General features: G+C 41.7%; 1 protein-coding gene and 1 non-coding gene across 2 annotated transcripts in view; both read right to left on the reverse strand.

The window, feature by feature from the left end:
• trnas-gcu (transfer RNA serine (anticodon GCU)) lies at positions 1-82 on the reverse strand. Its single transcript has one exon. It is a non-coding gene; the product is annotated as a tRNA-Ser (tRNA).
• Positions 83-10,822: 10,740 nt separating this feature from the next.
• Positions 10,823-25,236, reverse strand: part of LOC148825844 (scavenger receptor cysteine-rich type 1 protein M130-like) — a 115,124-nt gene continuing 100,710 nt past the window's right edge. The window contains 16 exon segments of the mRNA XM_088926348.1: positions 10,823-10,956; positions 13,019-13,090; positions 13,265-13,351; positions 13,864-13,950; positions 14,272-14,343; positions 14,651-14,749; positions 15,132-15,275; positions 16,019-16,330; positions 16,531-16,599; positions 16,734-17,036; positions 18,469-18,777; positions 20,187-20,285; positions 20,510-20,689; positions 20,692-20,733; positions 22,944-23,258; positions 23,585-23,890. Coding sequence (XP_088782474.1) covers positions 10,823-10,956; positions 13,019-13,090; positions 13,265-13,351; positions 13,864-13,950; positions 14,272-14,343; positions 14,651-14,749; positions 15,132-15,275; positions 16,019-16,330; positions 16,531-16,599; positions 16,734-17,036; positions 18,469-18,777; positions 20,187-20,285; positions 20,510-20,689; positions 20,692-20,733; positions 22,944-23,258; positions 23,585-23,890 — 2,630 coding nt within the window.

The raw sequence follows: 25,236 nt of genomic DNA on the forward strand, positions 1-25,236 counted from the left end.
CGACAAGGATGGGATTCGAACCCACGCGTGCTGAGCACAATGGATTAGCAGTCCATCGCCTTAACCACTCGGCCACCTCGTCGAGAAAGACAGCCCCTTCAGACATGAGTTGGCGCGCTCAAAATCATCTTCATTCTTGATGGTCATTTTCCTCTTCCACCTGCCATTTCACTATTTTGTTTCAGTGATGTCAATCCACCAGGCGTGTCCTGTGCTTCAGTGGCGAGTATAGAGGACACCCTGTTGTACACGGAAAGCACATTGATCTCCTTGGATATGAAAAGTGCCAGATAAAAGCCATTTCTCATCCTGTCTCTTAGTATCGGGGCTGCTAGTGCATGAAAAGGAGGCAACTTGCTCGGCGAGCAGGCTCAGTGCATACTGAACGCAGATGTCTCAGAGCGGTGTGTCCAAGCGGTTGTAAGAATAGCGCTCTGCCGGCGCCGTGGTTTAGCTGGTTAAAGCACCTGTTAAATAAAGAGGAAATCCTGGGTTTAAATTTTAGCTGTACCTTTCTTCCTGTCTTGTTTTACAGAACAGATCATTTGGGACACTCACAGAGGGCTTGATTTGGTTTAATGCATGTATTCATTTCATTTGTGGAACTTTTTTAAATCATATATCTTATGAAAGATGAAATGTGAAATGTTTACCCAAAGAAAACATCATCACCGCAGAAATTTAATTTATCTGCAAAACCTTAACTATTTTGATATTTGCAGTAGTAAACAATTGAGTACCAGAGTCAACATTACCGGGAATTTCCAATAATTACCGACATCGGCAACTTCCAAGCAGATAGTTTTCACCCATGGAAATTTATGTTCTAATGGGTGGCGGGAGAATTCATTTATACTCCCGTTGCATCCTCAGCTAAAGTAATTTAAAATACAACGCAAAATTGTTTGAGAACTTGACAAGCAAAAACGACAGATCGCCGGAGTTGTATTTCAATATTTTCGGATATTTACCTTAATTTGAATATATATGTTAACCTAAGAGCTGTTCAATATAATGTAATTTTGTTGTACTTTTAAAATATTTTAGCTGAGGATGCGAGAGGGGCTATTACACCTTGCCAAACATCTAAAATAACTGTAAAAAAGGCTGGAATTTTAAGAAAACTGGCGATCTAAAGAAAGCTACAATTTGCATTGTACAGTATGCAAAGGAACGAGTAGGTTTATTCCATGCTGAAAAGAGAAGAAATAAGCACAACATTTCATGCATTGGGCCTTCTTCAAGGGTGGAGAAGGTGTTCTTAGCAGACCTGAAGGCTCCACGGCCGAAACTTTGTTTTCTTTTTGTAATAAATATATGACTCGTTCCCTTGCAGCTTACGCATGCTGACGCAGACCCACCTGAATTTGTATGGTTTTATGCTCAATATCCCTCAATATTGAAGGTCAGATCAGGAATTTGAAGAAACTATCAAAGGAGCAACGGCAATAGCAGAGGATGTTGATTTTGAACCAATGTTTGCACATCAATAATCCAGCAGTCTTCGCTTGCCAGACTTCCTCAAGACATTCGGTGTTTTATACAGAAAATCGAAAATACAGCGCAAATGTGCCAAGAGGGGTGGTCCGAGGCAAAGACTGCGGCAGAGGAGGAATAAACTCCGAACGATGACTCTGTCTAGTATCCGGCCCCTGAAAGGAATCATATTCGCTGAACTGCCCGCCAGCGTGTGACTCTTGCATGAATTTCACGACGCCTGTGTACTGGTTTACAATTCCGGAATAACAATGGTCAGACGCTTACAATGAGTGATAGTGTTCTGTATTATTTAGAGAATTAAAAAAAACAGTTTTAAAACTACAGCTTGAATGAAATAAAAAAAAAAGATTATTTGTTTCTTTGTTGTAACAACTGTGCCAAAGCTATTCAGATACAGTACATCAGAATCGTACCTAAACGTGACTGGACTTTATTGGATTTTAGGAAATATATTTTTGCCCATCTTCGCCTACGATTAAGAATAACTTTCTGTTTTCAGCGTGTTTATTGTTTCTGCCTGTGATCTCGGAAAGAAAGACCCAGTAGCTGTTCATCGAAATATTCCGGGAGTTTTCTGTGGTTTAAGAGGAGTGTACGAAGGTAATAAAGGAGGGAGGACACGCGCACTCAGTACGGGGAGCGCAGAGCAATGAGCCGCGCCCGCAGCTCTCTGAGTCTTTTCTTATATAACCTCTAAGCCCGGACACACAGCGTCTCCAGTCAGAAAACAGCTGACTCGAGCAGAAACTGATCTTCCTGCTTTAGTTAAGGTTATTGGAATCGGTGGTTAATATTAATTGTCTCAGCGGTTGCCTCGGTGAATGATGGATCTTCTCCCTTGCAGGGTGACGGCAAACTTCTTCAGAGAGGGAGTCTCCCAGGTACGATTTTCTTCATCAAGAGCCGAGACAACAGAAACAGACTTCAAACTGAAATTAATTACTTCATGAGCGTTTATGACCGTTTTTAAAAAACTGAGAGCAGGCGAAAACGTCATTGGAAATGATGAAATGTCTGCTGACAGTAAACAGAGCTCATGCTCAGCTGCGGAAGCTGTTGCGCGGAAGACCGGGGTACGTTTCTGTGACAGGGCACTGGTTTAATTTTTTTAACAACCAGACTTCACTTAAAACGTGTTTACTGTGTACTACGTTTCGGAGTAGTTATTGCGGTAGAATATGGAGATCATCTCCAGCTCTGAGCTCAACTGCAACAAGAAATCGTGCTGAACAAAGTCAGAGCCCAGCTGAACGTGTGCTCAAGACTCAGGAATATTGTTGTGGTTCTAATTAGCACGAACTGCAGGGGCTTTGAATCAGAAAATTTCGATTTATCTGATCAGTAAATTAAAATGCTGGACACGGTAAAATAGGATTATTACTGTGTCTCTGTCCGGTTTGTATATTACCGAATGCCCCGCACAGTTTAAAAGATACCAGTAAGGACACACAAATACTAATACGATACTTATTGCAAATAGTCCCAAAACAAGCACGTCCGGCAGATGCGGGGTTGAAGGTGAACATGTATCGTATTCTAATGGCTTCTATTTCCATTGATGAAGGAGACAGATTCACGAGGAGATCCTTCACACGATTAAGCGAAGACATCGCTATTTCGGCCTGATGTAGAGGCTACATTTGTGTCAGCAGTACTATGAATGTAAGTCTTGTACACTTTCAGGGGCTGCATCTGTAGCGCTTCATCTAAGAGGATTTTCTTTACTTTAGCGCACGGTTACATTCACCCACACAACTTATTCTCTGAATGCCCAATGGCTCAATAACCCTGTTTTCTTCTTGGATCTAGCAATGTACAGTCCCATCCCCTTCAAAAATATAAGAAATATATTCAGTAAACAAATATATTTAATGAACTGTGTAACACAGAGCTGGAAAGGTGAACCCAGGATGGCTGAGCAATTGATAAGTTGGAGTTGTCTTTTTATACGTGAATAATTACAAATGTCTGAATCCGATTCATATTCAAATGTTAAACAAGCGAAAAACGCATCACTATAGACCAGGATGACCAAGTGGTTAAGGCGTCCACGTGGGTTCACCCCCCCTCCTGTAAGAATTTTGAAGTGACAGAACACTTTGAAGATTTACATTCTATTTAAATATGAATTTACTAAATATCAGTTCTCTTCACTCTGGGATAACTGAACTCTCACTATTGCATACTGAAGGCTTTACATGCATTAGTTCAGGTGGGTAGTTGTGTCAGCATGCGTAGTCTGCAAAAGAACAAGTAATAGGTTTATTCCATGCTGAAAAGAGAAGAGAGAAAAGATAATGTTTCAGCTGTGAAGCCTTCTTCAGAAACGTTGTGTTTCTCTCTTCTCTATTCAGCATGGAATAAATCTATTACTTGTGCCTTCAATGCCACCTGTCTGATCAAGAAAGCACAACAGCACCTGTACTGCCTAAGACGGTTGAAGAAGGCTAAGATATGTCCCCAGATCCTTACTAACTTTTACAGATGCACCACAGAAACCACAGTGACAGGTTGCATCACAGTGTGGTATGGCAACTGCAGTATTGCTGACCACAAAGCCCTACAGTGGGTGGTGAAAACTGCCCAGTCCATCACTGGGGTTGCCCTCCCATCTATACAGGACATTTATGACAGACGGTGCTTGAGGAAAGCTCTAAGCATCATCAAAGACCCCACACAGCCCAGCTACAGACTGTATGACCCTCTACCATCTGGAAAACGGTACCAGAGCATTCGGGCCCGGACTACCAGACTCAGAGACAGTTTTTACCCCCGCACTATCAAACTGTTAAACTCCCAGCCTCTCTCACTCTCACCTCACCTCTCACCTATGATCTGAACCTCACAGTGCCTTCTTTCTTACCAAAAACTCAAACGCACATTGAAATCTACCTCTACCTCACATGTCAAAAGGCTCACTCCCCATAATTTCTATCCCTTTATTTCATTCTGTTGATGCATGTTTTTGCACATCTGATGTTGTTTTTGCACATTATCTGTTACCTTTTTGTTGTTTTGCACACTGCCTGTTGTCTCTGTCTTTCTTTTGTTATACAATTGTATTGTTGTTGTTTTATCTTTGTACTACTTATCGTCTGAGAGCATTTTGTTATACCATATAACTGTGTATGAGTATAATGACAATAAACTTGAACTTGAACATGCATTAGCTGTGATACATAATCTAATAAATCTGTATGTTAGAATGAAACTGTTTGTTATGTGTCTCATGGTGATCCTCTTCTCGATCCAAATGAAATGTTTAATATGATCCCTCAAGAAAAAAAAAGGAGTCAATTTCCTCCTGGAATGATTGATACCCCATCAAACATTTTGTAATATCCCCGGAAGTTTATACAGAAGAATCCTGGTTCGTGGCTTAATTTCAAGGTTAACAGGACTAAGGAAACGAGCTGGAATCTTGATGTCGAACTGGGTTTTAAATCATCCGGAACATTTCACTACATTCGGCAGTATGTGCCAGAGAGCAGCTCATGTCATCCCTTTGATAGCTCAGTTGGTAGTGCAGAGGACTGTAGTGAGAACAGTGGGGAATCCTTAGGTTGCTTGTTTGACTCAGGCTTGAAGGAAGGTGCTTTTTATGTACTTTAATCAAAGAGTTAAAATAGTGAATCTTTTTCACTCAGACGTTGATCAAAATCTCAGTAAACAACAAAGCAGAGGCTCTTGTTCCGAATTCAGTTCCCGTCTGATTTTCTTGTTTTGGCCAAGATCTGATCTTTGAATTCAGGGACTACTCTGTCTTCTTTGTAATTCAAAGTGTATACAAATGTCACGTTTTTTTTGTATATATAAAGGTGTTCTCTGTTTTCAAAGGATAGGTACTTAATTGGCTTTATGATCTGGTATTGATTTTGTATTGTTATATTTTTAAGTTTGTGCTTTCTGTGTTTTTATTGCATTGTGAAATTATTTTTGAAACAAATGCTTACAAAAGCAGACACGGCACACATCTGTTTAAACCAGCGGTGAATTATACATTTTTATTAATTACAATCTACTTCGCACTTTTAGGAGTATAACAGGTTCAATATAAAGTGGCAGAAATATAAAAGGGGAAAATACCCCAGACTGCGTGTAAAGCCCTTGCTGTGGCTGTTGTTTTATTGTTAGATAAAAATGGTGTACTGTGCACGAAATGTTGCAGAAACACAATCCTTATTTCTTCATTCCCATGAATTAACTCTGTAGTAAAGGAAACACAGGAGCGGGAATCTGCGGCCATTCTTCGATTGTGGTGGATTGCTTGTGTGCAGAGAGTTTCTGCACATCCCTAAGTCGGTTCCACAGTCATGCTTTGGCTTTTATCTGGCACTTTTTATGTCCAAGGAGCGCAATGTGCTTGACATCTCCCGAAGGGTGACAGACCTCTGGGTTATTTGCGAAACTGCTTTATTCCCCATTCTTTCTACACTTGTTGATAAGTAAACGAGAAATCCTGTAAGAGAAAAAAAAGTATTTTAGTTAATCGCGGAAACTAGCACCAGCAAATGTTGTGTTAAAAAGAACTGATTTAAAATGGTTCGTGATCTAATTTACTGGAACAAATGCTTTTTTTCTATTGGCATTGTAATGTCTTCTGAATGTGTGCGTAGATACTGTTACTGGTCTCAGCATACGACTATAAAACGTCTTCTTTCTATTATTCTTTATTTATTTGTGAAAAGACGATAAAGTTCTTAACAAATTCCATATCTTATATTTTCGCAATCCGTTTAGGCTTTAACAGACAACTGTGCACTTTCACAGAAAGAGTAACAAGAAGAGACGTTTCCATGTTACTTGCAGACCTTGATAAAGGTGAATGAAAAAGGGATGGGGTTCAGACCCACGATCTTTGGTTTACAAGGCCAACGCTTTGCCACTTGGACACCGTTCCTTCAGAGGGAAGGTGCTAGCCTACTATACTATGTTGAATCAACGCTACTAATATTGCCTATTTTGCACACACCTAACTATATATTTATTTTGTATTACTCTACGTATTTTCATTTTTCGTCTATTCTGTTTTTGCTTGTCTTGGGTTGGACTGCTATAACAACTCAATTTCCCGTCCATATCAATACAGTTGTATCTATTTCGAGCGCTTTACTGCAATTTTTTTTGATTGATCAACATTTTCCATGGGAGATGTGAAGCCATCGAGCCTGTACTGCGCTTCACATTGAATACGTTGAACATGAGACGTGCTAGATAATTTCTCAACCTTTCGCTTAGTGTCCGGGCTGCTATGCGTGTAAAGGAGGCGAATTGAAAATGAAACATGTAATCGACTTAAAGTGTTCACAAAGGCGTCAGTTAGCTCTCCATTATTGTCAGTTTTGTGGATTTTTTAAACGAAAATACAAACTGCAAAGTTTCGGACACGTGAAGAGAAATCCGTGTGCTGATTGACTCATAAATATCGTTACAAATTACAAATTTGTAGTGTAAATCCGCTGGGCTGATTTACTGTCTGACCACCTGAGCACTATTTTTTCATGTTCTTCCCTTGTAGTTTCCTTGCTCTTTTACTGTCCCTTTCTCCCACGCGGAGACGGAAATCATTCCGAAACCGTTTCACCCTGTGTTTGTGCAACGTCAGTGTGTGAAGGGAAAGCAAATTATGTAGCTCCAGTAGCGCAATCGGTCAGTACGCGGTACTTATACAGCAGTACACGACAGAGTTATGCCGAGGTTGTGAGTTCGAGCCTCACCTGGAGTAGTGTCTTTAGCTACTGAAATCAAAGTGACGAGTTAAGGTGCTCTTCGGTATTTGCAGGTCTAAATTAACATGAAAAAAACAAGAAGGCTCCACTGTCGAAACGTTGTTCAGCATGGAATAAACCTTCACTCGTTCCTTTGCATGCATGCTGACACAGCTACTTACTTACATTACCATCAGCTGTGGACCTCCAACTGATCTTCTTAGACGAGAGGAGCACGATGGAGTATCAAAAATTTGAAAAAGCTCTCGCAGTTAGATTCTGTTTTTTTACGTGTCTGACCACCTGAGCACTATTTTTTCATGTTCTTCCCTTGTAGTTTCCTTGCTCTGTTACTGTCCCTTCCCCCCCCCCAGGCGGAGACGGAAAACATGCCGAAACCCTGTTTCACCCTGTGTTTGTGCAACGTCAGTCTGCGCAGGTCTTTAGCTACTGAAAGCAACTGTCCAGTTTAGATGCTGCTACGTATAGGTCGTCCTAAACACCTTATCTAGTGGGATTGTAGTCTGTTAGGTATTTGCTGGAGTTCCGGTCTAAATAAACATCAAAGGAACAGGTAAAGGTTTATTCCACGTCACACCCGAAGAAGGGTCCACGTCGTGTTTCCTTCTCTTTTTAGCATGGAATAAACCTATACTTTTTCCTTTGCAGCTGACGCAGCTCCCTACTTAATTTCCCATCAGTTGTGGACCCCCTGCTGATCTGTACACAGATAGATGAGAGATGTCTTCTTAGACGAGAGGTCTACTGGGACTAAGGGAGCACGATGGGGTACCGAAGACTTGAGAAAGCTCTCGCATTAGATTCTGTGTTTTTGTTGTTCCCCAGATTTGTTTTTAATGTTCTTTTTGTTTTGAAGTTGTTCCGTTAAGTAATTTTTTAAAATTTTATTTTCTGTAGTAGTTAGACTACTACAGTGATTTACCTAGGTTCCCGGAAGACTTCTGGCTTTGTGGTTGTTGTGTTTTCGTGTTACAAGTATTTTTTTTCTGTTGATAGGACCCCACGCATTACTGTGGGACTAGTTAACTTAAGTTCTTACATTGTACCTTAAAATTACCACAAAAACTGCTACTCTGTTTTTCTTTTTTTTAAATAAAGGCACAAATTATGTTTTTTTTTTCTTGCGGCTGATTGGCAATGTCCCTACAACAGGTCATTGCAACGAACGTGGCTGCTGAAATTTGTCAGCAGCTCTGTACTAAACCTGTTCTCAATTGCAACAAACCTAAAATAACATCTGCTGCCTATTAGATGTTACTGATGTATGAGACTAACTTAAACCGCCTCTTCACAGGGTTTAAGTAGCTCAGTAGAGGAATAGTCGATCGCATTTGAACTGTTCTGAATGTAGTGGAAATAATATAGTCACCAAGTAACGAACATACAGACCATTCACTTGAAATATTTAGCTAAAACTGTTTTCTAGGTACCACAACTATTCACAATGAATTTTATCAATACATGTCTTATTAATAAAAGTGTAATGTATTAATAATTAAGATTAATGTATATCTTTATTAGTAGCTGTATTACAGGTAATGCATGTACAGACTTTAATATTAAAATAGTGAATTTTCAGGTATCCTGGGGAGGGAAGAAAACTGAAATGAAGGAAATACATATTTAAAGGGGGTCTTAAATGTGTTCAGTCACGTCTGGGTGTTAACTGAATAGATTGTATTACTTATTGTGATTTGACACATTTCTCAGGAGACAGCAGAAAAATGGTGGAATTTGCGCGTACAGAAAATAACTTGAACTGAACAGGCAAATGTAAGGTGTTGTTAAAGAAAAATAAAACTTTGTCACCTTTTTCAACGTGATTATTTGAGACAGTTTATCGGAACCGTATATCGTCTCGATTCTGTGGCTGTAGTCCAACAATATCGGCGGTGAAACAAGCAGAATGTGCGGAAAGAAATGGAGATGTAACGGGAGACTCATCCAGTCGATTGAAAGGTTGCGTAAACGACGCTGAGAAGTGTGGTTTAAAAACTTTACGAGCTAGGTACGAGTCGAACCTACAATCTTCCAATCCGAAATCAGACGCTTCATACATTGCGCCACTGGCCCTGATACCCTAACCCCACCACTGTGAGCTTTGTGCCGCTATTAGTAATTCTGTACATCGCTCCAGTCCAAATTTTCTCAGATTCACGTGTTTTCTACTTGTATTTAGCTACTAGGTCTTTCATTTGGTCTGTTTTAAAAATAGCATCTCTTTAAAACAGACAAACGGTTTTATGTGTCGCACTGAAACTCACACACGGGGGAAGTCACACGAAAGATAATCACAGATAAGATATCACGTTTAAAAAGAAAACCAGAGTGGCGATAGAAAACAAAGCCTTATACACGCGATGCAAGTGCTGGGACCTCTTTCAGAAAGAGTAGAGGCCAAAGTAGAGTATATTACTGAGGACTAACTGTCCCTCTGTTCTACATAGATGTGTCAAATTTCCCATTGGCCTTAACCAATCATGGCCTCCTAATAATCCCCATCTATGATTTGGCTTCATTACTCTGCTCTCCTTCTCACTGAGAGCTGGTGTGGGGTGAGCGTTCTTGTGCACTATGGCTGTGGTCCCATCTTCCAGGTGGGGCTCCACATTGGTGGTGGTGGATTGGAGTCCCCATTACCTGTAAAGTGCTTTGAGTGGAGTGTCCAGAAAAGTGCTATATAAGTACAAGCAATTATTAATTATATTTTTTTACCACAGTCCAAAAACATTCTGATATTATTTTAGCAAGTTAGTTTAAAAAGGCCTGACCCTTTATGATCATGAGTTTTCCAATGTACGTCATTCCTATTTATAGTTTTAACTTTCCTGTGTTCCAGTTATTTAAATCCAGATGCTTTTGTAACTCACTGTAGCTATACAATTTCTGTAGGTTTTGGATTAGTGATGCTGTACAGTGTCTTCTTGCAGGACCCATGATTTCTCTTGATTTGTAGGGAAATTTAAATAACATTTAGGTTGTATCATGTTGTGTCTATCTTTGTGTACTTTGTTTTTTTGTCCTTTGTGTGGATCTACTGATACTTATGATTTGAAACAAACAAGTAACTTTCTTCTTTCTTTTGATTTTATCATTGCGAGTGACCAAGGGCTCATTAATTTTTAATGATACCTTTAATGTCATAGATTAGAAATGAGCATATCAAAACCAAAGATTATTGCAAAGCAAAACTTTAATAAAACGTATTAAAAATATTCCCATCAAAAGTGGTACATTCAGAACTGTACATCAATCAACAATTTTATTTCCTATATCTGGAACATCAAAAGGTATTAAAAGAAAGGCTGAGCAGAAATGGAATGTTCACGTCTCAATTTTGCAAAACACAAGCTGCAGAACAGTGTGGAAACAGTGGAGTGAAGTGGACTCAGGTCACAGACAGTGTCAGTGTGGAAACATTGGAGTGAAGTAGACTCAGGTCACAAACAGTGTCAGTGTGGAAACAGTGGAGTGACGTGGACTCAGGTCACAGACAGTCTCAGTGCTCAGAGTTGTTCTAAGACTGTGTGACTCTGTTGGTGAAGCTCTTCTGTGTCTAGACCTACAGGAGGAGCTTCTCCCAGACAGCCCTGTCAGTCTCTTTCATCCTCTCCCTGAGACTCGTCCCCAACATCATCGTAGTCAGTCCTGTAAGGGGCAGGGGCTCCTTCTTCAGAGGGCAGTGTGGGCAGGACCCTGTCCAATCCAGGGCCAGCGTGGGGGACACCTGACAGAGAGACACAGACTCATATTTTTAAAAATGACTCAGTTATTAACATAATATTGATACAAATAAGTATTATGAAAATGGTGAATATCAGAAATGACTGAGTAGATAAATTAATAATGAAATCATAATTCATAATCATAAGCCTCCAACTTGTAAAGATTTTGCCAAATATATTCCCAATAGTTAAATATTTGTCATTAACGACACAACACACTCAAAATTACACACAACAAGCATACAGCACACAATTACAAATTTGCTGACAAGGAATTTCAGACACCTACATCCTAACCACCCAGAAAATCCTCAAACTGCTTGTTACGATCCCTGCCTCTCGGCAACGAAAGAGGCAGAAGAAGGCGTAGCCTTAATTCATCAGTCCACCTATCAGTGTACGCTTTCACCACCACACCTCCGTCTCATCTGGTATTTAAGCATTAGTCTTTCCCTACCCTCTCGCTCAGTATTGGTTTTCCTTTCGAGCTACTTAGTTGCGCTACGCCTTTTACCTCCTCGTACTGTTCTGGTTCCGACTTTGGTTTATCCCCTTTTACTACGTCTTTTGGATTACGGCTCGGCTTCGGTTGCTTCCTCCTAGTTTGGTTCTCTGGCTTCCCCTGGACTCTCGGCTCTCTCCTTCGGCTACGGTATTTGGATCACGACTTGTCTCTATCGGCTCCCGCAAGTGGGTTCACTACTTGGTTTCGGTTTAACTGGTCGAATCCGTAACACTGCTACCAAGTTTTTCAGCTTTTACAGATCACCTACATAAAAGAAAGAGAAACCAAACCTTCTAAACCAAAGACACTACAACCTACAGTTAAATCTGTTTGTGAACCCAATTGCTACAACATGAATGGGAGCCTATCTCCCTGTTCTAAAGATGCTCCCACTAGCCAGGAGAGGCACTTTTTTAACCAAGGGATTCTCTAAACAAGAAATTAAAGTTTCTAAAAACAACAGAAAGGCAAGCTCTCTTTATGAGGGTCAAAGACTAAACTCCAATCTGGTCTTTCCAGTTGATCTGGACAAGTAGTAGAAGCAAGAAATAGCTCTGTCATTCCTGGATGGTTGATTGACAATCATTTACCCAGAACTTAACTAAACTTTATGGTTGCTTTGATCACTGACTCTCACACCTCAACATCTCAGCAAACATATCCTTGCTTTGCAGCCCCTAGCCATGTAATGTAATTTGAATTGGAATTGGAAGTGATGACATTAGCCAGGTGTACCTAGATTTTTTAAAACACTTACGTAGTCACAATAGTTTAAGGGGATTTTAGTTTTCTGTAACAATCAGAAATTATAGCAGTATATTTTGAGAGTACCTGTAGACTTTTAGGAACTAATCAAACATCATAATCTATAGTCTCACACGTATTCTAACCAAACAATATACAATTTATTAATATAATCATAATTTGCATAACAAAAAATAAGCATAACAGAACATATCTGAGAAGTAATCTGCTTTGATATCAATTAGTGGACTAACAGTTATAGTATACAGAATAATGTTACAATATTGTAGTCAAAAGTGTTTAATAGGATTTTTTAAAAATTAAATGGTATCTTTTTGGAAGACTTGATGATTCAGTGTAGAATTCACTTATACTTATGAAGTATCAATGCTCTTAAACCACAGTGAGGAAGACCTAGTAATTTCTGAGCCTAGTAATTCTCTCTGCAGTCAGAGAACAGAATTCCTGGTCTTGGGGAATCTAAAGCTTTGTTCTGCCCAGACCTCATTCCCTCACAATTAATCAGCTGCTGATCAGTTTAAATCAATTTGGCTATCTGATTGGCTAGGTGTGTCAGGGTTTCAATGACACTCTGATCTTTGTGATCTAACTTTGTACAATTCAGGTCTCTCAGCCTTTATTAGCTGTTATTGATCCTTGTAGGACATGACAGAGTGAAGCTACCGCTACTACAAAATGCCTGATTCCCCCCTGTCTTGGATGACAGTGCAACAGAGATGGATTACTGGAGGTTATCTCTCTCATCCCTGAACTACCTAACCCACACTGAGCCCCCTGGCTGTAGCCCCCTTTACCTGAAGTGGGGTCTCCCTCACCGTCGCCCACATCACTGTATCCAGAGGGTGTCTCATCAGAGAGGAGTCTCCCTGTGAACAGAAGAGCAGGTCAGTAATGTCTCTGTCATTCTGACACAAACTGGCCTCTTCATTTCCAGTTAGTGTTTATTTGCAGATATGAAATTAGGTTGAGGTTTATTTCTGACAAAGGCTACTGTGGGCTGGTACAGGGGGTACTCCTTAGTCTTATTTAATTTAACTCACCTGACACAGTGTCTGGACTCTGGAGCACAGTGATGGCATCATCATAGTACTCAGGGGCCTCTTCTTTCACAGAGGACATCATCTCTCCTAAAGCACACAGAGCACAGCTTCACTGTCACTCATCAGAACACTGAATGACATCTAGAGCACAGGACTGCTGGAGCTCATCAGAACACATTGATTAACTCAACATCACACAGGAACTAAAACTCCAGGCTCTAAGTACAGGAGATCAGGGGGATCCTGATTTCCAGTCCTATTCACAACTGTAATAAATGTAAAACAATTCCTAGATTTTCAAATAAGATGTTGAAGGACAACAGGGCAGAGAAAGTTTGGCTGTATTTGGACAGAGAGGGTGGTGATGTGAACCCTATGAGATACTGAAGAGGAGCAGGACACTGGCAGCAGTGACCCAGACTGAGTGTGCATGGCTGAGATCACAGAGAAAGAGTCAGATTCATGTAACTGGTGCAGAATAGTACAGACTCCGTATTCAGAGGCTGAGAGAGAAAAGTGAGAGAAGAGAGAGTAGAGAGATTCAGACTCAGTGGGATTGGTGCGGAGATTCCCCATGTGACTGGACTGAAATAACCCACCTGACAAGGCATCTGGACTCTGAGGTACAGTTACTGCATCATCATAGTACTCTGGGATCTCTTCTTTCACAGAGGCTATTGAGTCTCCTGAACCACACAGAGAGACAGAGAATGTACACTTCAGGACTCAGACTTAGTTTGACCATAGAGCTGCAAAGTAATTGTAAAGTGTGATCTTAAATGTTTTGTGGTGTATAGTTAAACAAAAACTCTAGGGTCGCTGATTAATCTGATCTGAAAGGCAGTTTTTACAGCATGCTCTTCCGCAGTCTCCTTTTCTATCAAAACCAATTCAAGAAGCACCCTGTTTACCACCCCAGTATTGACCAGATCTAGTTTTGCTCAACATCTGTGATTTGCTGAGATAAGGCTAGTGTGAGGCAACACTGAAGAGCAGACTCCCCTCACCTGGTATTGGGTCTCCCTCACTGTCCTCCACATCATCGTATCCAGAGGGCAGCTCGTCAGAGAGGAATCTCCCTGTGAACAGGAGGACAGATCAGTCATACCCACAGTCAGACAGCAGCCTCACTGTCCTCTACTAGAAGAGAAGCCAGGGTGTGAGTTTGTGGTTATAAGGCAGATCCAGAATCGTGCTGTGTTGATTTTCTTCACTTAGTTTGACACCAGTTGAGAAAGAAAACTCTACTGGTTTAAAACTAAAAAATACTTTTTTTATAAGGTAGCCCAGGGACAGTGATGTGATCGTTTTCTTTACCTACCTTAACACACCTCTTGAGAAAGAAAATTTCTTTCAGAAACTAGTATGGTGAGATTCTCCACTCACCTCTCCTGGGGGCGCTGTAGGTTCCCTCTCTGGCCAGTTTGTACACTATTTCCTCATAGACAGCATCATGATAGGGGGCGAGTGCTCCCTTAGATAGGGCTGTGTGAGGAAACAGACACTCAGGGTTAACATGCAGGGAGAGGAGTACAAGATAAAAAATTCACTGCTAAACCTACTTTGGACATTTGAGCACATAAATGTTATGATTCTGGATTTGCAAATTTCCTGATATCTCCATCTGTAATTGTTGCTAATCTTTTTCAAATAATCTTTCTTAAACTTCAAATGGATTTCTCTACCCTATTAAAATTGCTCAAATCCAGCACACCTTTAAATTAGACAGGTTTTACCTCAATTGTTTTACCTCAGGCAATTGTGATTTTAAAGCAGGTATATTCCTCATGTTAATTATAGGAATATTAGTTCCATGTGAGTGACATTATGTAGAGGTCATTATGTGGATGGTGAGTTCCCTCCCTACCTTTCCTCAGATTCCTGTTCTGGATCAGCTGCCCCACTAACAGGGCTAGCACCACGAAGAGCAGAGCCCCCAGCAGCAGGAGGACCAGGGGCGAGGCGGACAGGCCTCCCAGCGGCTGCGTCTGGGGTGTTGTCCTGGTTCTGCCTGAGAGAGGGGGAGACAATGGATGAACAGGGATCAGGAGAGGTGCTCTTCGACACATGTCCTGTTCTCCTCCTGTTCCCATATGTTGCTCTCATGGCTTCAGGGTGAAGATCAACGCAGAATAGTTAAGGATTCCCAAACTAACCTATCAGGACTGTCAGTAAATCAATGAGGAAAGAGAGTACACTAGCACTAGATCTACACTGGGAAACTGAAAACACTGATCTTCACCCTGAGGGAGGAGAGGAGACACTACAGCAACACTGGGAATCTAAAGAGACATTGATCTTCACAATGAGGGAGGAGAGGAGAAGCTACAGTTACACTGGGAATCTGAAGAGACAGAAAGACAGGAGTTATCAATGACAAGGAGGATTTCTGTTCACCTGTAGCTGTTGCTGGACTGGCTGTTGTCTTTGACAAACCTGTAAAAGAGATAGGAGAACTGTTATTATTTTGCCTTTGGTTTTATAGCAAGTTGAATCCAGAGTGGTCTTAATAAAAAGAAAATCTTTACATTTGTTCCTTGAGGTCAAATGTAGGATTGCAAGATGAAAGGTGTCTTGTTCTGAATTAAAGACTTGTGTTGTTCACATACACAGGGCTACAAAACATCCCAATCTTGTGACTGATGATCTTAGCTGGTTCAGTTAGATATTAAGCACTGATAAAATATGTGTAACAGTGTATCTTCTCCATTGATCTGCTACCTTGTTTATCTACAGTTCTAAGACTCTCCTCACCTGTACAGGTAACCCCTGCATCCTCCTTGTGTCGACAGTCACTCTGATTCAGTCCAGAGTGACAGCAGTCCCACAGGTGAAGCTCACTGCCTGTGCAGTTCACCTCGTCCAGCCAGATGGCGCCATTTCCTGGTCCGAATGAGGCCTCTATCTCTGCTCTCACTGCGTCTCCAAAGCCCAGCTGTCTGCAGACCACCTGGGCATCCTGCAGATCCCAGGAGTCGTCACAGACTGTCCCCCAGGAGCCCTCATACCGCAGCTCCACCCGGCCAGAGCAGTTAGTGCCTCCAACCAGGCGCAGAGCCAGTGGGACTGAAAGACAACAGAAAGGTTACCGAGTGTCATTAGATCTGTGACTGTAGACGAGAGCAGAGAGGTTACTGAGTGTCTTCAGCTCAGTGACTGTAGTAGAGGTTAGTGAGGTATTGAGTGGCTCTAGAAGAGAGCTGTATGGTTAGTGTTCCTCAGCTCACGACAGCAGTGTCTCTGACTGTTTTACACACTGAACTCACCTGGGCAGTACAGCTGAGGCTGCTCTTCCTGAGGGGCTGGAGTGCTTCTGTCAGCTTCTTTCCTAGGACCTTCAAAGATTAATAATAATTATTTCATTTTATACATGTTTGGATATAAATTAATAAGAATTCAGTTTAAAGCTTTTGTCTGTTCTAAATATGGCAAAACACTAATTCACAGAGCATTACTCTTCCCTCTGTACCTGAGCAGGTGATCTCAGCCACTTCCCGATCTGTGCAGTCATTCTGACCCCAGGGGGAGGAGGGACACTGCCACAGGGTGGAGTCGTGTTTGCGACAGGAGACAAAGTCCAGCCATTTGGGATCAGGGCTCAGCCTGGAGTTTGTCTCTCTGACGGTGCCCTTGTCTCCACAGCCCAGCTGTTTACAGATCACTGCAACTGTGATGTCTGTCATGCTGTTGGCACAGATGCTGCCCCAGGTGCCATTGTAGTAAACCTCTGCCTGTCCTGAACAGCCTGCAGACAGTCTCAGGAGAGTGTGATCTGTCAAGACAGCAGGGAAAGTCAAAGGCAACAAACCCTGACAAGACAGCCCAACGTTTCATTCTGAACTGATAAGAAAAAAAACAACAAACAATGAAAACAGCAATCAGTCTCATTTCCTGTACTCATCCAGTTATAACTGACTCACATAATGAAACAAGGACAGCTGTACAATAACACAGCTGACATGAAGGTGACAGAAGTGTGTGGTTCTGTTCATTCAGAATCTGGACAGTGCATCACACAGAGCTTTAAAATCCCATTAGAAGATCAGGTTCTGATCCAAAACGTCATTCTGATCAGCTTGGCTATTCAGCAGCAGCACAACTAAGGAACTGAGTATGAAAGTAGAACGCGTGGCTCAGGGTGAGTGGTGCTGCGCTGTGAGAGGAGAATGTGCTGCTTGGGGTGACATTTAACACCGTGTGGTTCATCAGGATCTGGCCAGAAGCCATTCTTGGAAGAAATCAAAATGAAACATTTGAGGCAGAAAATCACTTAAGGCAATTGATGTGAGAAGTTTGAAGATTGGATTCTAGATCTTGCTGGAGCACTGAGATGAATATATCCCCATTCACTAGTGGAGGGGAATTCACGTTCAGTGCCAGAGTTTCTTTCTTTGTTTATTTTTATTTTTGCTGGGATGTGAATATGTGCATTCCCAGCTGTATCATAACTATATCTTAGTCTCTTTTTACAAAGCTTTGCGGGATCTTGGCCCAAAACATTTGAGTGATCTTTTAGTCCCTTATAATCCCTCTCGTACACTTCGATCACAAGGAGCAGGTTACCTAGTTGTTCCTGGAATTAAAAAAGTCACAGCTGGCAACAGAGCATTTTCTTATAGAGCTCCCCAATGATGGAATAGCCTCCCCGTAGATGTGTGGAATTAAGACGCACTCCCAGTGTTCAAATCTGGGTTAAAAACATATTTGTTCAGTCTAGCCTTTGGATAAATATTTAGGAAAAGCAAGCCACGCAACCTACCAATTTCTGTTTTCGTTGTCATTCACTAATACTTTATTTCTTGTCTATTCTGAGGTGGACTGTTAGGAAGCCCAGGCCCAGAATCCAGCTCCTTCTACCTGTCGAACTCAACTTCCCAGAGAAATTTCAACCAAAGGAAACTACTGAACATTCCAGACACTGCTGGACCTCACTACACATTACTGAAATAAAAATACTATCTTTTTCACCATGTCTGTTCATTTTAATTAACAGAGGAGGATAGGCTCTCCCTTTCGAGCCTTGGTTCAGGCCTGGAAATCTGTAAAGCTGCTTTGTGACAATGTCCATTGAAAAAATACAACTAAAACTAAATTGTATTGAATTGAATTTTCCTCAATAGGATATATTTAAGCACTCCAAATGCAAACCATATCCACGTTGTGGAATTCGAGAATATGGATGATTTTTTTTTTCGTTCGCTTACCTGAACACAGGATTCTCACATCCTCCTTGTGTCCACAGTCATACTGTCCCCACCCTGCTGAAGGACACTCCCACAGAGACGACTCGTTCCCCAGACAGTCCACCTCGTCCAGCCAGATGGGTCCCTGGCTGAAGGAGGCTGGTACTGGGGCACTGAGGGCCGTCCCACACTGGAGCTGCCTGCACACCACCTGAGAGTCTGCCAGGTCCCAGGAGTCATCGCAGACTGTCCCCCAGGAGCCATTGTGATAAACCTCCAGCCTCCCAGCACAGTCACTACCTGCCCCAACCAGCCTGAGGGAGCGCTGGGCTAGGAGAGACAATACCCAGTGATATAGAGACATATATCATTATAGGTGGTGTGGTAATTCTCTGGTTAGCCTGTTTACGCATCATAGAGGATTTCAGATTATAGAGTTATAAGGGAAAAAAGTTTTATATAACAAGGGGTAAACTATGGATTTTTAGCCTGTCTTCAAACTAACTGTCTGTAGAAAATCCGAATAGAAATAGCTGTTAGTCAGTGAATTCTGACCATTCGGAGGCTTAGAGAGATATCATTGCTGCTTGGGGCAATGCTGAGCAAAAACCAAGTTTTTGTTTAATCTTCATTGTCTGCATGTCAATTTCATCAGATTCTTATTTGCTAGCAATCAGTTAGTAAGACATCTTCTTTTTTACTGCTTAAATCCTATATATAGCCTCTTTAGCACTGCCTAGTTCAGTGCTTTTGATATTTTTTTATTTATTGGTGAAGATGAAAAAACATTCCATATTTCTTTTGAGTGAGTGCACACAGTAAGACATACGAGAAATTTGATGATTCAGGTTGAATATCCAAGGATTTAGCTTCAATTCAAGCCCTGGTCCAGGCCTCTTCTGTCTATACTTCACAAGATATTGCACCCCAAAATGTTTAAGGGCACATCCTTCCAGGCGGAAATTTCCCCTGGATTCTGTGACAACCTGAGACTCCATCTCCAATGGATTTGTTAAGATTCTGAATGTTTTAATGTTTATTTTCTTGTTATATCAATGGAAATCCAGCTCATTCATTATAAAACATATATATCATATATATATATAATTATATATCATATTACATATCATTATATATTATATATAATTAATACAACTAAAAAGATTATTTTTATGGACCTAATAAGCCAGTACTTTCAATGCTTATGATGTAGTAAGTGCATCTACATCCATACTTTCCGGTAATGCCCACCAATCATTCTTTTCAAAAAAGAAATAGATAAAATGTTTCTTTCCTTAGGCTGTAGGCTTTCATCGTTCCCAGCTGTCTTAATTAATCTATTGACTTATCATGCAAATATTCTCATTTTTTTATCTCTGTTGCTTACAACTGCAACAAAGGAGATCTTCATTAATTAGAAGCACAGGCCTCACATCTGTGATCTGCAGTGGATTAACCTGATGACTAAACACTGCATCTCTACAGAATGGGATGACTGGATTGAACAATATATGGAATCTCTTCTACAATCATACTCAAATTTCAAACATTTATCCCTGGTTTATTGCCAGTCCATATTAATGGACTTAAAATAAAAACAAATATCACTTCACACAATATATTAACTGCTGCTGACAGATCCAGTTGTTATATTTTGTGACAAATATTTTTGGGTTTGTGTTTTATGTCCTACATATCAATGTGCATATAAATAAAAAAATACTTTGAATGGCTCCTACCTGAGCAGAGCAGGGCAGCATCCTGTCCAGTGTTGCAGCTAACTGTCTGTGGAGAACTGCAGTTCACCAGGTGAGACTCATCCCCGGAGCACTGAATACCTGTCAGACACACAGCACTGTCACTGTCCCATACAGAGAGGAGTTATAGACTTGTACTGCAGAGCACTGAATACCTGTCAGACACACAGCACTGTCGCCTGTCTCATACACAGAGGAGTTATAGACTTGTACTGCAGAGCCCTGAATACCTGTCAGACACACAGCACTGTCGCCTGTCTCATACACAGAGGAGTTATAGACTTGTACTGCAGAGCCCTGAATACCTGTCAGACACACAGCACTGTCGCCTGTCTCATACACAGAGGAGTTGGATATTTGCACTAGAGATCCACAGCCCAGCTGTCTGCAGACCACAGAGGCCTCTCTGTAGCCCCAGGAGTGCTGGAGGAGTCTCCCCCAGGTGCTGTTGTAGTGAACCTCTACTTGGCCATCACAGTGACTCCTCCTGACAGCCGGACTCCACCGTCTAGAGCTGACAGGGAGGAACCTGTAAAAATCAATAATCATCAGGTTTCATCATCACACATCAACTCTGTAATCCAAGCTCACAGAGGCATTGCCTCCTGACCTGCATTTAGAATGGGAGGCTTCATCCTCTCCAGGTTACAGTAACATCTGACTGATTTCACTTGTTTTATTTGTCTGTCAAATGCACAATCACAACCTTTGGGTAAATTTAACATGAACTGTCCCTGTTTTCTCTATCAGAAACTATTGTTTTTAAATATCCATTATCTCATGTACAACCAAATGTTGTTGGTACATCATGTTATTATTTAGGTGTGTGTTTATTACATTGATTGACTACTGTTACGTCCCAGTGTGTGTTCTGTGTGTGTTTTTTTCTGTTATGTCCACACTGCTGACCCTTGATTGTTCTCCCTTCCCCATTGGCCCACCATGACACCACAATTTCCGTATGATGTCATGATGATGAATTAGCTCTCAGCCAATCAGAACTCATTTTATTCACTATATAACATGGAGGCTTTCAGGAAGAAAAGGCCTTTCGTTTGACTTCGGTCCTGTTTGGTTTTGATTATCGCTTCGTTTCGCTTCGCTTCTGGTTATTGCTTCGGCTTCGTTTGTTGGTTTGTTTTGCTTTGTGTGTGTGTGTATTTTCAAATAGCTTCGGCTTTGTTGTTTTGTTGGTTTTACGTTAGTTTCTTTGTACTTTCGTTTGTTTGTGTGTTCATCCTTGTTTTGCCATTACCTTGCCCCAGTGTTACATGTTCAACTTTTGTGTTCTTTTGTACCCTGCTCCTGTTGATTACTCTTGTTTTCCCTTATTTGTATTCCTGGTTCACTTGTGTTTTTGTGTGAACTTTTGTATATAAGGTTAGTTTAGGTTGTTGGGTACACTTACACACTTAGTTGATTTTGTATTAGTACACTAGTTAGTACGGGTGAGTGCCATTTGTCTTGTATGGTTTTGGGTAGTCAGTGGAGGTTAGCTAGGGTGTTGAAGACACCGAAGACCGTGTGTTTCGGGTTTTCTTTTGTAGTCAGATTAGCTTTCCCTCACTGTCCTAGCCAGCTCCATTTTGTTTGTTATTTTCTTTCCTTTGGCACCACTCTAGTTCCTTACCCTTGTTATCACGCTTCCTAGTCCCTCACCAAACCCACCTGCTTCCAAAAGAATTATCCTAAATGCTACACCCCTTTACCCCTAGACACTTGGGGTCGTAACAACTACCTTCATGGAAAACTGTGTGTTACCCATCATCACAGACTCGTTTTCAATGATAGTCCTGCACACTTGAACATCATGGGTCAACTGAAGGAAAAATGGATACAGCTAGTTACTCCAATCAATGTATTTTACTCATGAAAAGTCTGGGTGAAGCCAGCGAATAAGACCAGTCAACCATGTGTGAATGGTTTTAAACATTTTTTTTATAACCCCTTCCAAATTTCATTTAATTCAAAAATACAAATTCATAATTTGAAGGATTTCCCTTCAACCAGCAGATATATTGCCCTGCAACTCACAACTGGTAACCCATTACAGCTAGCAGGTGTGAGCCTGGTCAGTACCTGGATGGGAGACCTCCTGGGAAAAACTAAGCTTGCTGCTGGAAGAGGTGTTAGAGGTGCCAGCAGGGGATGCACACCCTTCGGCCTGTATGGGTTCTTATGTGCCAGTATAGCAATGGGGACACGATACTGTAAAACGGCGCTGTCGTTCGGATGAGATATAAAACTGAGGTCCTGACTCTCTGGGGTCATTAAATATCCCAGGGTGTTTCTTGAAAAGAGTAGAGGTGTCACCCTAGTGTCCTGGCCAAATTTCCCTCCCTGGCCAATCATGGCCTCCGAATAATCCCCATCTATGAATTGTTCTCCTCTCCACTGAGAGCTTTTGTATGGTGAGTGATTTGGGGCACTCTAGCTGCCGTCACATCATCCAAGTGGAGCTGCACATTGGTGGAAGTGGAAGGGAGTCACCACTACCTGTAAAGCACTTTCAGATGAGTGTCCAGAAAAGTGCTATATAAGTGTAAGAAGTTAATTCATGAGTTAGGAGACAACCGACTGACTCAAGGTGATTGCACATAAAACATCTAAAGTGTGTCAAGATTGTCTCTCATTTTGCACGTAATGAAGGCATGCAAAACTATCTCATGTCTGCCAATCATTGCTTCATCATAATTACAATGTTTAATATTCAAGATGTAAATGTGTGTTGGTTCTCACCAGAGCAGATGACTCCTGCGTCCTGTCCATGAGAGCACCCTGCTCTGCCCCATGAAGAGACAGTGCAGTGTGAGAGACGGCTCTCATTGCCCCGGCACTCAAACACATCAGCCCATACTGGTCCACTGCCCCGTCCAAACCAGGCCTGTCCTGGCACTGCTACAGCCTCCCCGCAGCCCAGCTGCTGGCAGAGAACACTGGCATCTCTCGGGTCCCAGTACTGGTCACATACTGTCCCCCATTTACTGTCGTACTGCAGCTCCACTCGTCCAGAGCAGGAGTCCGAGCCGTTCGCCAGCCTGAACCCTGTGTATCCTGCACACAGGACAGGGATTATAGTTAGGAATTGTGCAGTACTTACACACACTCTTCACACTTACACAAACCAATACTGTCCTACAAGTACCTGAACGTGTTACTGTTCAGTCCAATTGAATTTGAATGCTTTATTCATCAGCAAAGGTGGCAATTTAAAGTTTATTTAATTTACTGTTAATAAGAAGATTTGTGTAGTGAATCTTCATGGTTAAACACCAATCCCCAGTGCTGACACAGTTATTGTAGCAATCATCAGTTTCTCTTTTAAACTTCAGTTTTGAGCTCCATTAAAGAAAAAATGAAATGAATTATCCCCCTCTTACCAAAACACTCCAGTCCCACATCGTTCTCATGGGTGCAGCTCTGTGTCTTTGTGGAGGACTTTGGACAGAAGAACAGGTGGGATTCACTTCCCTGGCACTGGAGCTCCTCTGTCCAGACCTGTCCCTCCCCCTTCCCGAAATGAGCCCCCTTCAGCACCTGTGAGGGAACCCCACAGTCCAGCTCTCGACAGACAACTTCTGCATCCTGCCAGTCAAAGTCAGAGTCACACACTGAGCCCCAGGTCTCTCCGTGCTGCACTTCCAGTCTCCCAGAGCAGAGATCACTGCCTCCAACCACTCTGACCCCTCGATGAGCTGGAATTTCAGAACAATAACAGAGATCACTGTCCCTGACCTTTCTGACAACTCGATGAGGTGGAATATCAGAATAATAACAGAGATGATTGCCCCTGACCAGTCTGACCCTTTGATGAGCTGGAATATCAGAACAATAACAGAGATCACTGTCCCAGACCACTCGATATGCTTGAATATAAGAAAAGATAGGAAGAGAGAGCAGTAATAGAGAGTGAGTATTCATTATTTGAACAAAATTGTGAGGAATTCTAAAGAATACTAAAACTATACACTGTTTTGGAATTTTGGGAAATTGCTCAGCCAAAAATTAATCTGTAAATTATCAAGCACACATTCACTGCAGATCAAGTCACTGTCACAGAAACACTGAGAGATCAATGAAAAATAATTAAAATGACCAGAACCTCTGGACACCCCACTGTGTCATAGGAGCTGACATCCTAGAACTCTGGGCTTCAAAGTGGGAATCTGGTTGTGAAACACAAGTAATTGACCTGCAGATATCTGAAACCCTGAACCAAGATGAAGAACACATTCTACCCCAAAGCTTCCTGATAAACCTGGAGAAAACCTGGGAACTAAACAATGTCCTTCAATATAAAGCAGAAATGAACACTTACATATAAAAAATAAAGGGAATTGGATTCAAAAATTGTAAATTATTTTTAATAAAGTTGTTTTAGACATCACGTCCAAAGTGGTGCAGAGGTTATAGAAAACCAAGCCTAACATACCCAGTCCAGCTACTGTTGCAGCTGGACTGCCTGACCTGCCCCCTGACAAAAACTGTGAACAGGACTGTCACAGCCTGGCACTGCTGGAGCAGGACTGTCTGACCTGGGCACTGACACACACACTGGACAAGACCAGGACTGTCACAGTCTGGCACTGCTGGAGCAGGACTGTCTGACCAGGGCACTGACACACACTCTGGACAAGACCAGGACTGTCACAGCCTGGCACTGCAGGAGCAGGTCTGTCTGACCTGGGCACTGACAGATACTCTGAACAATATGACAGCGCACACCAGCTGAGGGTAAGACACAGTAAAGAGAAACAGACCCTGAGGAAGTATAGGCTCAATTACCGAAGCTCACTTCTATTAAGATTAATAGAAACAGTATTATTCTTCATGTATTTACAGCATATATTGGCTATGGAGGTGTGCATATGTAAACTTATTTCAGGTACAGTGCCTATCTATTATTTTCTAATTTGTAAAGGGATGAGCATGTGGAGACAAGACAAGATTGTGATTTCTGTCAAACCCATGAAGATTGATCTGCCATCCTCAGTCACCTGTAAGCTGACATTTAAAAGCAGGAAGCAGTTCA

The sequence above is a fragment of the Atractosteus spatula genome, chromosome 10 (genome assembly GCF_055471065.1).
Source record: "Atractosteus spatula isolate fAtrSpa1 chromosome 10, fAtrSpa1.hap1, whole genome shotgun sequence".
Lineage (NCBI taxonomy): Eukaryota > Metazoa > Chordata > Actinopteri > Semionotiformes > Lepisosteidae > Atractosteus > Atractosteus spatula.